The sequence below is a fragment of the Pipra filicauda genome, unplaced genomic scaffold (genome assembly GCF_003945595.2).
Source record: "Pipra filicauda isolate LSUMZ 115617 unplaced genomic scaffold, ASM394559v2 scaffold26_size5592650_pilon, whole genome shotgun sequence".
Lineage (NCBI taxonomy): Eukaryota > Metazoa > Chordata > Aves > Passeriformes > Pipridae > Pipra > Pipra filicauda.
Window position 1 is genome coordinate 4089086 of NW_024104387.1, and position 17350 is coordinate 4106435.

Sequence of the window (17350 nt, forward strand, 5' to 3'; positions counted from 1 at the left end):
TGAGGGCTCACATTTAACCCAAATGCCTTGTGCCTTTTATCCTGCCTGATTAGTGCATCTCCACTGCTTCTCTTCTTTGGTCTGATGGAAATTCCCAACAGCATTTCCAAAAACATTTCGGAGCCCTGTCAGACTAAAGAGTGAAATTAACTCCTGTTCTCAACAGAGAATTGCACTGAAAACAAACAAAAACCAGTATATCCAGGGAACAAGCAAATAAATTGTAATAGCAGTGTAACTTTATTTAGATTTAATTTGACATTTAGCACAGTAATAAGCACAGAAAGAAAAAAGTACCAAAATACCAAACTCATAGCATATAAAATAACCAAATATATTTCATATTTAGTGAAATATTTCTACAACGCATCAGTAGGACTGACCTGGACAGCCCAACCCTGTAAATACATACATATATATATAGCTGTGTTTTATAAAATATTGTATGTAGAGAAAGCACTGAAACTTATCACCAAAATAGAAAATAGCTCAAAATACAGATAGTTCAGATTTGCTAGACATACCCAATATCGAAAAGAGGTTCAAACTCACTGCAGGAGATAAAGCTCCAACTCAGATGCCCCGGCAGGTGAGTGGGCACAAACTGGCTAAAGATGGCAGGAGCCTGGCTGGTGGGATGGGCTCCAGATCTGAGCCAATGGCCATGAGGTGACAAGAGTCCTCACCCAGGACCATCAGGACACTTCCTAAGTGGGAATGTCAGTGACGCTGTCAGTACTTGCAGCTGATGCTCCGCCCGTTGGGATCCCTGGGCACGTGGTGCATCCATGGATGCAGGGAGGATTAGGGGCGGGAGCAGCTTGGATCCTGCAGGAGCCCCCCAGCCTAGCCAAGCCACCCTGCAGCCTGTGCCCGCCAGGGCCAAAGGGCTTTTGCTAAGGAAGAGCTGCTGGAGCAGCACTCTCGCTCCTACGGCACAGAGGGACCAGCTGACAGCAGATGCACAACATCACAGAGACATTATTCTGATTTTTAAAGGTGCCTCTTCAGCAGATGACAAAGATTAATTATTAGCTTTTAAAAATCTAGAAAGCTGCTTTTGTGCGAGGCCAGGCCCCCCCCAGGCAATGCCATAGGTTTGTTTGTTCTGGTCTGCAAGCAAGCGACACGGGAAGCAGCAACCCTGCTGCTACAGGACAGTAACACCAAATGAAACGCTTGTCTTGGCAAAGACTCCCTCCTCACCCTGAGGGTAATCCAGGTTGGTGTCATACCTAAAATCCCAGGCAATTTGTAGATAGATATAAAAAATATGGCATTTCTGGCAGCAGCACTTAAGTGCAACAGGAGGTGATAACCCACACTAGCGCACAGCCTGGCTGCTGTGGGTGCTTCAGGCTGGGTGCTGCGCAGGCAGAGGCACCAGTCCTGGTGGCAGGGGAGAACCATTGAGGCTCTGTATCTGATGCTTTCCAGACAACATATTTTTGTGCTTGTTTGGTGCTTTTTTGCTCAATACAATGATTAATTTTTTTGACTACCCCCACAGGAAGACAGCCAAGGCTTGCCTGGAGGATCCCTCCTCAGTGGGTTTTGAGCCCTATGTCAACCCCACAGTGAGCTGGGGGCTGTGGAAGATCACCCTGGGAGCCCTCCCAAACCCTGTTTCTGTGCTTCTGCCACACCACTGCAGAGAACTCTCTAACCCATTAATAATTCTGCAATTGCTCTTTCTCATCAAGCCAGCAGTTGCATCCTTAATTACATGGCAACAATACTATGCTAACAGGATGAGCTATAATTCCTAGGTGGTATTAACATTGTTATTTTGCTCTGAGTAACTTCCTGGTAATGGCCATTTGAATGTGGCAATATCAATTAAGTGAATATAAATGCTTAGTTCCTGGAAAAATCATTAATAAAAATCTCATTTTGATAGCCTCTAATGACAGCTAAATATAATTACTCATACGAGGCCACTATAAAAAGTATTTTTCTCATCAGAAGAAATTCATAAGGTTTTCCCAACTGTTTGTAATAAAGAGGACAGGTTATAGAAAAGTCCAGAAAATAAGCACACATTTGTTTCTCAAAAAACATAGATAAACATGACAATATCTCTAAATTACTGGCTACAAACAGGATTTCATTTAGCTCTACTCAAGCTGTAGCCTAGTATAAATGTTGTCAAAGCAGCGCGCTGCTGTTTCATCTGGAACAGCTGCACAGGATTTCTTTGATGTCAAGCTCTTGTGTGTGGATGGTGTTTCAATTTCTCTTTACGCCTCCAAACTGCTGGAACAGGAGGGAGAAGACACTCAATAAAACAGGCATTTTTCATGAAAAATAAAAAAAATGGCAGCATAATTTGCCCTTGAATGCAGTACTAAGAAATAATTTATCACTGCGGTGGCGACAGAACTCGACTGCATCTCTCGCATCCCTATTTCAAAGGAGACAGGGAAAATACCCACTGGTTTTGCATGGTTCCCCCACAGTGCTGTACGTGGCATTCCCTGGGATCACACACTGCCAGCTCTCCTGGCCATTGGCTGTCCTGGGCACACAGCAGGTGCACGTGTGCTCTCTTCCTGACTCCCTACGCTAGTCCGTACATCCCTCAGGCACTCCCCGAGGACCATAAATACAATTAGCCGAGGAAGGTGTGCTCCTTCCCCACTCCCACCCAGGCTCCTTGAGCTCAGTGGTGTCCAGCACAGCAGGCTGGAGCTGCACGGGGGCTGCAGGACATCCAAAATGACTGTGGCTGGTCGTGACAGGCAGCTAAAGAAGATGCTGACCTGCATCACCTGCCAAAGATGCTTTCTTAAGCAGTGAGGAAACGTTTCTTAGGTTGCTCATCACTCAGCAACCACAAGTGCTGCCTGCGAAGGCACATCAAGTGCAAATCCCCCTCTCAGACACTCGGTGCCTGCCAGTTTCTTAAGTCAGAGGCAGGAACCAGTGATACATCTCTTATCCCACAGCGCTCAGAGAGAAGGAGCCTCATGCTGTGCCTGGAAGGACAGGGTTTGCCCTGCCTGCTGCCTGCTTGCCTGCAGATCCAGGCACCACAGCTACACACATTTAGGAGGTATAGCATATATTTATCTTTTTTGGGGGAGATAAGGCTGAAAAAGTCCGGGACACTGGGAACAGCTGGCAGGAGGGCAGCTTGGGCAATGCGGGGAGAAGTGGCAACACCATTATCTCCAGGCAGGATCTCTCTCTCAAACACTGATGTGGGTTTACCAGCCTTGCTCTATAAATATTTTCCAGAAAAAGGTTTGTTTGGGAACAATGTCAAAGCAGAACTCAAGGAGTCTTCCAAGTGACCTCCAAAAAGTACGCTTCCTAAGGCATTTCCCTCTGCATGTCTTTTCAGACACTCACTTTGATGTGCAATGTTTACCAGAAAAAAAGCAGCAAAAGCTGACAAATGCTGCTGAAAAAGCCAGGGACTCCATTTCAAAACTAAATGAGTTGATGAAACAATTTCTGCCAGGGTCAGTGAGCTCTCTGTCTCCTGCAGCAAAGATCTGGGGGCTTCTGCATGCCCCTACTGGGGGGCACTGAGCCATCAGGCTCAGGGATGCACACGCAGCTCACCTCCCCAGCCAACTTACTGCTCTCCTGCTGCAGCGCTGTCACTGCCCACAAACGGGATTTCTTCCCTGTCCGTCTTCCCCAGAACGAGGTGGTGCTTCTCCATGTTTATGACACACTGTAGAGAATAAATGCCTTTAGGTAAGAGGGAAAACTGCAATTCATAGTGGTCCCAGATCCCCCACCAGCATGGGTAAGCACCCTGCTGGAAAACCCCTACCTTCAGAGACTTCAGTGTCTGCAGCCCAAAGGAGAAGGGTTTCTCATTGTCTTCTGAAAAAACATGACTATTCAGATTTATACATTCAAAATACCCTCCTACGCTTTTTGTCAGTGACTCCATCCCTCCTTCATGGCTGCTCTGCTAAATAAAACCCTGTTTGTAAAGGGACTGAGTGACTCCAGAGAAGATGATCAGAGAAGGGCAGGCAGATGCACCTACAGGGAGATGCAATGGTTGCTCCACTGGCGTGGCAGAGCAGAAACCAAGCCTGGTGCCTCCAGCACAGCCCTGCTGGACACATCCTCCCTCCCTCCCGCTGAAGGGCCAAGCAGGGACTTTCTTTATTTTAGTTTTAACGTCTTTCTAAAACTTCATTTTTGCTGCTGGGGCAAGAGGGAGTAGAACCCCATCCCATACCCAGAGGAACACACACACACACACACTCACCCACGACGAGGGCAGTGCACTCCACAGGAACCGCTCCCACTGTGAGGGCGAGACACTCGACCTGGCCAATGGCTTTCACCTTGTTCGGCAACAAAACCATCTCGTCTTCGACAGGGAGCGCTTTGAGATGCTCCTTTAACCTGTGCATTGAAAACACTTCTAACATCAAACAGCCATGGTTTGGCTGCTCCAGCAGGGAGCAAACAGTGTTTGGAGGGTACTTACACTGAAGTGCTCTTAGCTCGCTCATGTTACCAAGCTGTTATTGGAAAGCTGCTTCCCTGGCAGGTTGTCTGTGGATCCCTGCAGGCAGCCAGCAGCCCACACTCATAGACCATAGCACAACCCACAATGCCACTCTGGGGTTGCCCCAAGCACGGCTCTGTACTGGATTTTGGTTTTTACCTGAGGAATCTTTTTCCTACATTTCCCCAAGACTTTGGGAAGATGTTGACATAAAATTGCTCCTAACGCAGTGTGGAAGGGATAGTCCACTCCAGTTTCCACCAGCGGATCTGACGACACCAACACTGTGTCCCCATGGAATCATAGAAATGTTAATGTTGGAACAGACCTCTAAGGTCATCAAGTCCAGCTGTCTACCCAGCACTGCCAAGCTCACTACTAAACCATGTCCCCAAGTGCCACATCCACACACTTTTTGAACACTTCTGTGGATGGAGATCACACCACTTCCTTGAGTAGCTTGTTCCAAAGCCCGACCATCCTTTCAGTGAAGAAATTTTTCCTAATATCCAAACTAAATCTCCCATGGCACAATTTGAGGCCATTTCCTCTGGTCCTGTCACTTGTTACCAGTGAGAAGAAACCAACTCCCACCTCACTAAAGCCTCCTTTCAGGTAGTTGTAGAGAGTGATAAGGTGCCCCTGAGCCTCCTTTGCCCCAAGCTAAACAACATGACTCACAGCTGGGGCAACACACCCAATACACTTTTGTTAGTTTGTTAGGTGCTTGCTGCTGGCTTTGTTCAGAGGAAATGGGGACAGATCAATCACATTCAGCCCAAGGAAAGGAAAAATGGATGTCAGAAAACCTCAGGTACAGTTGTCTCTTCTATCTACACCCTGTGAACCAGTCTGACAATACTGATTAATTATTTAGCTTCAGTTTCTCTTTTAAACTGAACAAGAATCTGATGGAAAGGCAGTTTGAGGCGCTGATGTCTCTCTCAGATAAAAGCCGTATCACTTTTCAGCTATTTGAGGTGCCTTTCTGCTGAGCCGCATTGCAGCAGTGAGAGTGTGTGTGTGTATGTGTGTCTGTCTGTCCTGGGGGGACCAGCCTCCTCAGAGGCAGAAACCCCAGGACAGAGGTGGGCATTGCCCACACCATTTGGCACAGGTACAGGGACTGGGAGAGGTAGCAGGGAGAAGGAGCTGAATCCTCTCTGCTGCTGTTTTGGGGACTGGCTTTCAAAATCAGTGGGAAATGATTTTAAAATTTAAACTTCAATGAGAAGTTTATGACATCCTTGGCCTCCTCCTGTACCTACAGGGGATTTCTCACACTGTGGCAACCCGTGAGCTTATTCCACTCTCTCCCAGGGGAGAGAGCTTGAGCGGCATCATGACAAGATGCAAAAAGGTTTTTGAAAGAGAAAGGAGGAATTGAGCCTGATCCTCAGACACCTACACGCTGCATTGAGGTGCTGAGTCCCCAGAGACCTGGGCAGCTGAGCCCATCCCCAGAGCTGCAGAGCCCCAGCTGCAGGCAGCAGCACACAGCAAAGCACACAGCGGGGCCTCTTCCTTCCCCTAAATGCAAAATCACCCAGCATGCCTCTTTCCTGCTGCTTTCCAGGGCTGGATTTAAACAAAACTCATGTTTTATCCTCGCCACTGGACTGCTTTGAAGTAGAACGTGCTGGAGCAGTGCCTGTTGTCGCACAGAACCTACCACAGTGACGGCAGAGCGAGCCAGGCATCAAAGCCCTGGTTTTAACCCACTTTGCTAATCTGGCTTTAGCTTCTGTCCCCAAAACCACAGACAGCAAAAGATCTGAAGGCAGCTGCCTGTGAGGTAGCCCTGCCTGCTGTGTGCCCTGGCTGGCAGCCCATTTGGGATGGGTGTCCCTCTGCCTGCACAGGCAGTGGGTCTCTGGTACACATCTGTGTCCTGGGGTCCCAGCCTGCAGGAACCACAGCTTACTCATCACTGAGGAGTAACACCAGGGAGGGACATGGGCCTTGTTGTAACTGCAGCTGCCTGGCTGATTGCTACAAGAGTGATCTCGCTCAGATCAGGAGGGAATCCCCAAAACCTGAGAGCAGAAAACAGGGTATAACCTGTTTCTTCAGCAGTCTTTGAAGGGCAGCTCTGCTGCAGCAGACCAGTGCTGCAAGAACTACACTGGCCACACATAAGTAACACAGGGAGCAGATGAACTGTCACAGAGCATCACTGTGAGACTTAGAGGAGTAGAGCAGCCAGTACAGCATCTTGCTGTACTGAGAACCCCTCCAAATGCACTGTGACCATCCCTAAGCATGGCTGAGCTGCTCCACAGATTGTGACAAGGTTGTAGGAAGTACAGCCACCTTCCAGCCACTAAACTGCAAATAAGTAATTAACGTTGGCACCACTCATTCAGGGCCATGCAGTAGTGCTCAGGGAGCAGGTACAATTGTTTTTTGCATAATCGCTGCAAGTTAGCTACAAAAAGCAATGACTCCATGGCAATAAAGTGCCAAAATCAGCTTGATACCCTGTGAGCTGATGCCTGATTCTGCTCCTCAGAGATCAGAGAAAGTTTTGCTGCAAATGACTGACAGTCACCTCCCTAACACTCCATAAATATATTTCATTTGCTTTTAACCACGAAAAATTTGTTGTTGGGATCAGCATCAGACACCAAATTCCGAACACGTGCATCCACACAGCTCCTTTACACCGGGTGCTGGGGCCAGCAGTGCTGCAGCCACCAGTGGGAGCATGGGCAGCAGCCAGGTCCCTGCCTTGACACAGGGACCTGCGAAGCTGCAGCCCCACACCTGCTCCAGGGACTTAGAAGGCTGAGGGAGGTTCAGCTATTTCGTGAGGCACTGAATGACAAACAGGCTGAAAGAAACAAACTGAAAAAACACAAATGCATCCAACCCTCTGAAGGGATTCCCTCCCTGCCATTTAAGACTGGGCTAGAATTTGGTTGTAACAGGAGGCTCAGGGGCTTGCCCAGGCACAGCCCAAAGCACTCTCTTCCAGAACAGTCATCACTGGGGTGAGCAAAGCCTCAGCCCCAGGAGCATTCCCTGTGCTGCCAGGTGCCATGTTCCCGCAACACAGAAATCCAGCTGGATACTTACCCTAACCTGTCCAGGCAGGCAGACGACATGAGGTTGTGTTGTGAGCCAGTGTCCACCACAGCCTTCAGCTCCTGCCCCGCACACTGCAATAGCAAGAAGAGATGGGAGATGATGTGTGGAGTGCAGGATGAGTGCAGAGTGTTCAGGGTCTCCATTCTGCACACACCAGTCCCCATCAAATCTCCTCATGCCAGCCCATCCCTTCTGCACTGCACACTTAAATGTGTGCTGGGTCCTGAGCTCTCCCTGGGCCTTTTACCCCTGCAGAGAGCAGAAAGAGCAGCCCCAGGCAGGGGGAGATATTGCAGAGTGGGAAATACAAAAAAGCGTGGGGATAAGAAGGAGAAATGTGAAATTACCCTTGGGAAAGAAAAAAGGGATGGCACTTGAGGAAAACAAATAGGCTATGAACACAGGGAGTTGCCATGGATAATTATGCCTCAGTATTTCAGCATGCTGCCCCATCCTAGCTACCCTCTCCACTCTGATGTGTGAGGGAAGACATCCATCAGACCAGTTTGCTCTGTGATATCAGGTGGCTGTCTCTGCCACAGCAGCCCAGAGCTGCAGAGATAATGCATCCCCACAGCTGTGACAGTCCCAAGGGAGCACAACCTTAACCAGGAAACATGGAGAACAAGAGCACAGCTTGAGGGTGTCAGAAATAAATGTTGTGGGAAAAACCCCCAAAAGACTGGGGAGGGACTATTACCTGGCAGCTCACTACTATGAGCTCTTCATCCTCCATTTTTTCTGAGCTTCCCAGTTTGGTTTGATTCAGCTTGTTGGTCTGTGGTGGGATATCACCCTTCGGAGACCAGCAGCCTCGGCTGCTTCGTAACTTTGATAAGTTTGTCTCCATCAGGCGTTTCTGCAGGATATTATGTGGTTGCTTTAAGAGAGAACACACACAGAAGAGCAGGGTGAAGTCAGAGGAAAGCCACAGTGACCTGCGTCACCAGCCTGCCTGTGGTGCCCACGGGCCAGCACTGCTCTCACAGGAGGGATACCCTGAAGTGTCACTCTCCCTGATTCCTAGACTACAAGGACTCTTCCTAGACATCTCTAGCTTACCTGGCTTGGACTAAAGAGAATTTGTTTTGGATTGTGCAGGGAATAATACTTCCAAAATATTAACCAGAATTTGGAGGGATGCCTTGTTTTCCAAACTCAAGTTCAAGATTTGATTGCATATAGGAATCAAAACAAGTCCAGCTTTTTCAAGTTAGTGTTTCAGCCATAATTGCCTCCATCTGTTGATAGGGATGTTGGGAATTCTGTAGTGATGTGAAAAATTAAGATGTAACAAATTACCTTTCCAATTAAATTCACCAGCTAATTATGAAGAAGATCTATGACCTGGTCTAAAATTGCCCTATGTATTTCTTTGCTACGTTTTAGCTGCTAAGGGTAAGTGGGACCAGTCCTGAGGGGCATGCCACCAGAGAAAAGTGAGAGGAAGAGAAGGGGTAAGCTAGTCTGAGGTAGGTAGCTAGGCAGGTATTCTCCCAGGAACACCCAGCTTCATGCAGCAGCTTCTTGCTTTCTCTGTCATTTCCATTTGCTCTGCGAGAGGCATGCTGCCTCTCAAAATCTCCAACCGCTTTCCCAAAAGCCTTTTTATGTTTAATGTTTGCCACAGATGGATGCACATACTCTGCTGGAGGTGAAATTACTCTGCTTGATTATCTGCTCATTTCTCTGCCCAGCTAATCTGCCCTCCCCATTACTCCTTTCCTTTGGATTTTAATTTGTCCACAGTGAGACATTCTTAATGGCTTATTCCTGAATTTTTGCATTCAAATTAAATATGCCTGTGTGTCTGCAGAGACATCTGAACAAGCAAACCTCCTCATCCCAGGAGAATTTCAGATTCAGGATAACTTTGAAAACCTGGGGCCATGGCTCCCTTAGCTGGCCAGCGCACACCCTTGTGCACAGCATCTTGTCTGTGCAGCATGTTAAATAACAGCACTTAGAAAAGTCTAATGCAACCTGGCATCATCCTAAAATAACTGCAGCCATGTTAGCGCTTCAGATCCTGCTCTAGGCACAACATGGGTGGTTACACTGGACCTGACTGATGAGGTTGGGCAGATACATCCAGCACCAGTGGTCACCGGGACATGTCATCTCCTTTTGGCCCCAATTTTTGCTGTCCTTATTTCTGCGTGCAACCTGTGACTTGAAACTAAATTCCATGACCATTTTAGGCTGCAGGTGCTGTGTCTGACCACCACGACAGAGAGCATGTCCTGTGTGCAGGCAATAACACAGCCACTGTCATGGTGGGGAGGAATCAGACCTGACATTATGCTGCCTCCTTCATGCTCTGCTCCAGTGACCACCAGCCTTCCCAGTGAGACCGAACAGCAGGAACCAGTGATGCTTAACTAGATTAAAGGCAGGCAGACTGGCTGGACTATCACTGTGTGCAGGGGCAAGCAAATCAGTTTGGAAGCGAGGACTCCCTTATATGAGGCAGAAGTTGAGATGCACAGTCAGCGCTGTGATCGCCTCCAATGCTCCGCATCCGAGCGAAAATGCAAGCCAAGGCTTGCTGACAGTGGATGGGATGTCCTTCTTACCCTTTGTGTATGCCTGCAGCTCAGGAATACATTTGGAGGATTAATTCTTCACATCATTAAAAAAAAAAAAAAGTGAAAAAAGAGGGGATATTGGACTGTAAAAGTAGATGGGTGAAGTTCACCCGGCTTTGACCCAGCTGGCCAAAAGACAGCTTGTCATACAGTGGCCAATTCCTCATGCTCAGCCCCATTCAGCCAGGACCAAGAGAAATTTCTGAATGGCATCATCCAGGACAATCTGGTTACTCTTCTGATCTGTCTGGCCTCAATCACCAGCACACTCCTCATCGCTCCCTTAACTGTCATCTACCCTTGAGCTAAACCTAAATTTTTTTAACTACAAGTTCTCCTATGGATTGTTAACTAGTAACATACATGGGTTTTCTGAGACCCTGGTTTTATGAATCCTATGTGGGATCCATTACCAAAAGGAAAAAGTTCATTACTCAGTGAAGATGAGTTACCATCACAAACAGGATTGTCTTTTGCTGACACTTGCTCTTCTGAAAATCACAGCAAATTCTGCCTGTGGGGGGACAAATGCTCCTTACATTGTGCTCCAGTACAGAAATAATCTAGCAAGAGGGGGCTGAAAACGTTCCCTACAGCACCATCCTGTCTCAGGCTATTAATTAGTTTGCTTTAACTTGTGTTTCCCTTGACTCTTGTGCAACAGAGTGAGGGATGTTAGTCACGAAAATGACTCAAGTGATGGACACGTACTTGGTAAACAGATAATGTGTCAGGGAACATTTGCAAATGCACGTTTTGCTGGCAAACTGCAAGTGGACAATGTCTGGGAGGGAGGGAGAGGAGAAAAACCTCCCTGTGACAGCAGTGGAGAAGCAGCTGTGTTCTCCCTCCAGTGAGGGCCAGCCACAGAACCAGGAACAGTATTTGAAGTAACTCAGACTATCTGGTACTGTATTCGCATGCTTTGCACAAACCTGGTGAATGTTTTATAAAATATAAAATGTTACATTTCATTGTGTCAGTGCAAAAATATTTCCTAGTATCATTCAGCACCACATAAATACAAACCAGGATTTTTTTCTTATCTCCCTTTCCAACTCAGACTTTGCAAAAACCTGTAATCCCCTAAAAATGTCAAAGTAGAAACCCAAAGAAGCAAGTGGAGACACAGCTTTTGCTTAACCTATTTACCACTGTCTGTCAAAAATACAAATAATTCTGCCCGGTTTTGTTTCTCTCTGATGTATAAGCAAGTGCATTGCTGCAGCTTGCAATATCTCTCTCTCTCTCTGGCAGTTTTCCCACTATTTTGGCTTCTAGATCTGGGGATAACAAGACCCATCAACAACAGTTTCACTAGGTGCAGATGAAAGTCAGGGAACATGCTGGCTCTTCCCCTCCCCAAACCCATCTCAAGGGGTTTGCCTTCTCTTCTGTACCTAAACAGTAGGGGGGAAAAAAGGGGGGTTAATGCACCAATGGAGCTAAGCCCAAGAAATAACCAATTTCTCTCTCTCCTTCCCATCCTTCATCCAAACACGTCTTCTACCAGCATCCTGTGCTCGTGTGCTGTCAGTCCCACTCACAGGGGGATGAGATGGGATAAGAGCTGCCCCCTGCACCCCTGGGCGCCCAGACAGCAGCCAGGTCTCTGAGTAAGACAGTGCACGTATCATCAAAGATTTTTGCATTTCAGCCAAGACACAGCAAATCCAGGGACGTGGGAAAAGCGGGGACAACTGAATGCACTGCAATTAACAGCAGTGTTGCAACCACCTACAGAGGCCAGTGCCATGGGGACACCCAGAGTTGTCCTGATGGTGCCCAGGGGAGGCTCTGAGGGCATGCTGGAAGGGGGAAATGCTTTTTGTTGTTGTCATTGCTATTTATAACTTTGTTTCCCAGCTTGTGACGAGATGCGGGACTGTTTCAACTAACGCCCCTTCAAACTGGTTCGGCAGCTCTCGGGATGAAGGAGAAGTGTCAGAGCACCAGGAGGAGCTGCCAACAGCCAGCACACCCTGTCCAAGTTGGGAAGGGGGTCACGGTTATCATGTCAGGAAGCCCACATCCCAGCTAAGGACCATATCGTGCCAGTTTTCTGGGCTTCAGGGAAGAGGCTAATAGGCACCAAAACAAAACCATTTCTACTCTGTATATCCAGCCCTACATTTGCCAAATTCAATGTAGGCTATGCAATGCTGTAGTTTGGTCTTACACTAGGCAGAGTGGAGTATGTAAAGGGAGGAAGGAGCTAGAATTCGATCTGAGCCAGAGTAATACACTGCCAATTATCATAAGCTTAACACAGATCATTACAAGTATTTATCAAACCTGCCTGTACATGGTATCACCAGGAGAGATGCTTCAGGAGCTGAGTAAAACTGGGAGATGCCAGTGCACCCACCCTGGTGACCTGCTGCTCCTTTGCTGTGCACAGCACCCCCTGCTCTATGGCCAAAAGGAAGGGGATTTCTCCCCAAAATCAGAGTGTTTGCTGCCAGCTCCCATCCTGACAGACAGGATCTGTTCTCACCACCTGTCCCCGTCTCTGGGGAGCTGTTACCTCCTCTCTTCTCCTGCCAGGGCTGCTGGAAAACCCCATGGGAAACCCTGCATTAATAACGCCGGTCACGTCAGAAGCCCCTCTGCCCACGTCACCACAGTTGTCACGCAGCCTTAGGCATGAGAACGTGCTGCTTTGTGAGGAGATGTGCAGTTATTCACAAGAAAGGCGTGCAAATGCCTTGGGCAAAGACCTCTGATGCCCTGAGCCTCCTGATCACACAGCTCAGCCCCTCTGGATGCAGACCTCTCAATTTGGGGCCATGTCAAGGTGGGGGCCCAATTTTAGAGGTGCTTCTCCAGTCTCAGAGATGAACAACTTCCTGCTCCTCCCAGGGACAACTCTTGTGACATCCAGGCAGCCGTTATAGCTGGAGATACCTGGTGGGTCCACCCCAGATATGTGTGGTGTGAGTGTGGCGGTGCCCACAGCATCACTTCGCTGTGATGTGACCTGCTGCAACATCCCTGAAATTCATGGTGTCTTCTCCGGTGCTGTGGGAAGGGGCCTGGGCATGTGCCAGTGCTGTCACTTTGGGGATTCCCCACACGGCCCATGGGGGTCCCTGTGGCCAAGAGAGCCCTGGCCACATATGCACACTGTTCCATTAGCCCCTGCTGTGGCCTGAGGACAAGGGGGTTTTTGCGGTAGGGTGGCCCATACCAGCTCAGTTCCCACCCCATCCCGAGCCAGAGACCTACCACAGCTAGGGTAGCCAGGATGGGCAGTGCCATGCCGCACCTTCTTTCTTCCTTGGAGCTGTGGACCTCCCCAAGGCTTTGCAATATCCCTGGAGGGAGCCCCCCACATGGACCCTTCTTGCAGGAGCTGTGGGTGCAGCAGGGGTGATGCCGCAGCCATGGCTCAGCCAGTGTGGGCACAGGAGCAGGGAGCAAACCTCGGATGACGTTTCTGTAACCAAGGTGGTGGTAAGGAGCCCCATGCTCTGCCCCTGGTGCTGGGACAAAACCTGGTCCTGGCTGCTGTGGGGCCAAGGACTTCAGTGCTCAGTGCCCCTGGCTCCTGTTACCTGTTGCTTCTTTTCTGGGCAGAGCAGAAAACCTGTCACCAGGCACTCAACCCGGCACACTGGAGGTCACTGAGCCACCACATGTTATTTAGACTTTGAAGGTAATAGTAATAACAACACCATCACGCTCTGAAAGGCACTTTGTAGCTCCCCGTGGGAGAGCTGCAATTCAGTGGTGACCAGGAAAGCTCCTTCTGAGCCTTTCTCTGGGCAGGAGCTTCACTTCCTACAACTGTAAAACACTTGGGATGTCAAAAAAATCACCTCCATGCGCACTGCAGAGAACAGCCAACTCATTCCACTTGTCTCAGACAGGCAGAGCCAAGCCTAACCCAGCTGAGCAGGAAGGCTGTGATAGAACAAAACTACGCCACTAAAAATAAAAAGATGCACTTTTTCCCCCCATAAAATCCATATCAAGCACTGAAAAAAGCAAAAAATATTGTTTTACAGGGTGCAACAATTTTGCAACCATTGACCAAAAAAAAAGTAAAGGAGCTTTAGGATATATTTTCTAGATTTTGTTCCTTATGTCAGAACTTTCGATGTAACATTTAAGTATCCTTCCCATTAGAGAAAGCTCAAACATTTGCATACATAAGTATTTAGAAACACTCTCCAGCCCCTGTACATGATGAGTAATATCATATGTCAAGTACAGGATCACATGGATCACTGGAGATGTAAATATTTTAAACCTAAAATTATGTATCTTTATTTTATTAGAATTCCATATATGCATGTCTTTATCAAAGCATGATCATGACAGTTTTATATTTTGAAATAATAGTGACTGGACTTTACTGAATGTTTATGATTACGTGTTGTGCCTACATACACATCACAGGCAAACACATGTGTTTGCATGCATGTATTATATGAAGCCATTTTGGCTTACTCTGATTCAGAGAAGATTTTTGTACTGCAAATGATATCACATTTTCATGCCAAAGTGAAAAAGAAATTAAAAGCTTTTAGATCTGAGTGCCAGGTGTCTGGAAGCACCTACTAGAAGAAGGCAACTCTGGTTATATCTAGCATCGTATTCGTACTCCCTTCCTTTCACATATAAAAGTCTCGTTTTTTAAAATGAGTTTCCACAAGCAACCAACTTCTCCTCCCAACAGAAAAACGGCACGAAGACAAAATAAAGACACTGCCCTACCAGCTTCTTAAGTCTCCTTCCAGTAAACACAATAAAGCCTTACAGTATCTTTCGAAGTCCCCAGCTTCTTCAGCCCATCCAGAGGGAGGAGATCTGCAGAATCCTTGTGAATAAACTGAACCGCCTGCTTCATCCTCCTCTGCTGGCGGAGAGACGCCGCTTCCCTTATCTCCACTTCTTTTCTGCTCGGCTCTGTCAGGATACCCGAATAAAACATCTTTGCGCCCGCGTATGGCTCGCTCCCTGAAGATGCGCCGCTCGCAGAGATGGAGCCGGGGAGATGCTTTATCGGCCGCTCTTTATATCCGGAGCCTGGTGACGTTTGGAGACCGGCAGGTGCTCGGGCCGGCGCCGAGGGAAGGAGGGGTTGGGCACATCGCAATACGCTGCACAAACAACGCCGGGTGAGATCAGGCTCGGTCTAAGGGAATAAATCGGCGCCGTTCCTCCCCGCTGCCTCCCCGGAAAGCAAGATGAGGCACAGGCGTTCGACGGCTCTCAAAAGTCCTCCAGCAGCCTCCTGGACAGAAAGGAGCACCGGCATGGGGCTTTGAGAGCTGCAAACAGCCCCAGGAGCCAGCACACCTCCCAGACAGCCCCTGCAGGCGCGGCTGCTGTGGCCGCGTTAGGGAGTCTGCAGTGTCAGACAGGTGACCAGCACCCATGAGGTCCTGGGTGCCTCTGCCCCCCAGGGCTGGGGGGATGCAGCCCCACAGAGACTGTGCAACTGGCCATGCTGAGCTTTGCTACCTTACCCCTGGGGTTGGAAGGGTCAGGGCAGGCTCTGGATGCCCCTGGCCTCCCTCACCAGAGCGTTGCTGGCACTGATCTGCATCATCGCTGTCTACTCAAGTCCCCAGGCAGACTGTCACAAAAATTGTCCCAGCCAAACTGGAGAGCCTTAAATGTGGTTTTTCACAGGATTCTACACCCATCAAATATTCAGGTGCAGCATAATTTGACTAATCATTAGCATTCACACTACTGATCACGAATCAGCTTTGCAAAGCAGCTAGTTTTGCAGCTTTCTTACTGCTTGTCTAATGATCCAGATGTCGCTGGAGTCAGTCTTGCTCTAGTTACTTATCTCTGAAACACTCCCAGCACTTTCTTGGATCAAAGACATGTTAGAGGATGATGATGCTGGCATTGCCACGGCTGCCCAGGGGTATCATTATCCTTCATGGGCAACTCTAGGCTTCCAAGAAGCAAAGTCCTTATTTCTAGGACCAGGCTGTCCTTTAACTTGTTTTACTTAAAGCAATAACTTGAACAATACTGCAGTCTCCAGTAAAATTCTACTACCTCTTTACATTACAGCATGCAATGTGAACTGATACACATTAACAACTAAATACACTTTCATACTGTAAAGACTGATTGATATAATAGTGAGAGAAGGAATATTTCTTAACAGCACGTGGATTTCTTCCACTACAACAGTGAGTGAAGGCAGCAGGTGCTCACCTGGACTTTCTGCCTTCCAAGCAATTTGTTGCAGGGAACAGGTGCAGAAAAAATGCAGCTCTGCCTCAGATAGACAGTACAGATCTGGAAACAATCCACGTGGGTTTACCTCTTGTTAAACTAAGAGAAAACTTTGATGCACTAGGTAAAGCACAAGAAAAGCGGAGCTAGCCCAGGATTTATGCCAAGCTTGACTTCCAAGGCTCTTCTACCTTTGTGAGGAACTGGGGCATTTACCCTATTTTGTTCTTCCCCACCAGCAGAGCCTGGACTCACACTGTCCATCATCAAGACACCACCAGTCTTTGGCCAGCTTCAGGGAACCACTCCTGTCACTGACAGGAAAGGGAGAGGGGAGGCCAGGGAAAAATGTTTTGGAAGGAGACCCAAAGTAACACGAAACATAGAGAGGGAAAACAGGGGTTTCCTTGAAAGCAGCCAGGGAAAGACATTCCCTTTGCAGCAACTGGAAAACTAAATGAATGAAAGCAATGAGAACAGTAAGAAGGCAGAGTTGCTTTAAACCGCAGAACCAGTTTCTCCTTCCTCCCTTCCCTGCGAGCTGCTGCCAAGCCCTGAGCGGGGAGGGGGCCAGGCAGGATCCAGCCCCAGCAGCCAGGAGCTGCAGCTGGCCCTGCTCACCTGCACCCAGCCCCAACAGCACAGACCAACCACCTATTGCTTTAGCTCAGCGCATTTCAAATGTAAATCTTATGAGATATGAACACACATGAACACAGTGGTCCCTTTGCAGGAGGATCTCTGACAGCAGTGCCCACACCACTGGCACCCCAAAGTTCCCACTCCTGGAATGGGGAGTGGGGCTGTCACTGAGCAGGGCTGATGGCAGCTGCTGCAGCGATGCCAAAACAGCAACACTCTGTAGGTAAACTTATACATCTGAGCTCTGCAGCCATGGACAGGCTGTGTATGTTTAGCCCTTCCTCACATGACCTGGAAGAGAGAGGGAAAAAAATCGGATGAGGATGCAGAATGCCAT

The 17350-nt window shown here is 48.3% G+C and overlaps 1 protein-coding gene across 2 annotated transcripts; it reads right to left on the reverse strand.

The window, feature by feature from the left end:
* Positions 1 to 217: 217 nt before the first annotated feature.
* Positions 218 to 15413, reverse strand: NRIP3 (nuclear receptor interacting protein 3). Of its 2 annotated transcripts, none has more exons than XM_027737799.2 (7): positions 14927 to 15413; positions 8274 to 8453; positions 7562 to 7644; positions 4238 to 4377; positions 3788 to 3840; positions 3588 to 3685; positions 218 to 2253 (listed from the first exon to the last, which is right to left on the reverse strand). In XM_027737799.2, the coding sequence occupies exons 1-7, from the start codon at positions 15098 to 15100 to the stop codon at positions 2241 to 2243; spliced, it is 741 nt and encodes a 246-aa protein (XP_027593600.1). In that variant the 5' UTR covers positions 15101 to 15413; the 3' UTR covers positions 218 to 2240. The 2 variants fall into 2 exon arrangements, with proteins under 2 accessions (XP_027593600.1, XP_027593592.1); XM_027737791.2 differs by having other exon boundaries at positions 218 to 2256; positions 14927 to 15412.
* Positions 15414 to 17350: the final 1937 nt, after the last annotated feature.

Coding starts and splice junctions, on each gene's coding strand:
- NRIP3 (XM_027737791.2), bottom strand. CDS start 15,100: ATGTTTTATTCGGGTATCCTGACAGAGCCGAGCAGAAAAGAAGTGGAG. Junction 7,645..8,273: donor TCATAGTAGTGAGCTGCCAG/GTAATAGTCCCT, acceptor TTGCTATTGCAG/TGTGCGGGGCAGGAGCTGAA. Junction 3,841..4,237: donor GTGCACTGCCCTCGTCGTGG/GTGAGTGTGTGT, acceptor ATGTTTTTTCAG/AAGACAATGAGAAACCCTTC.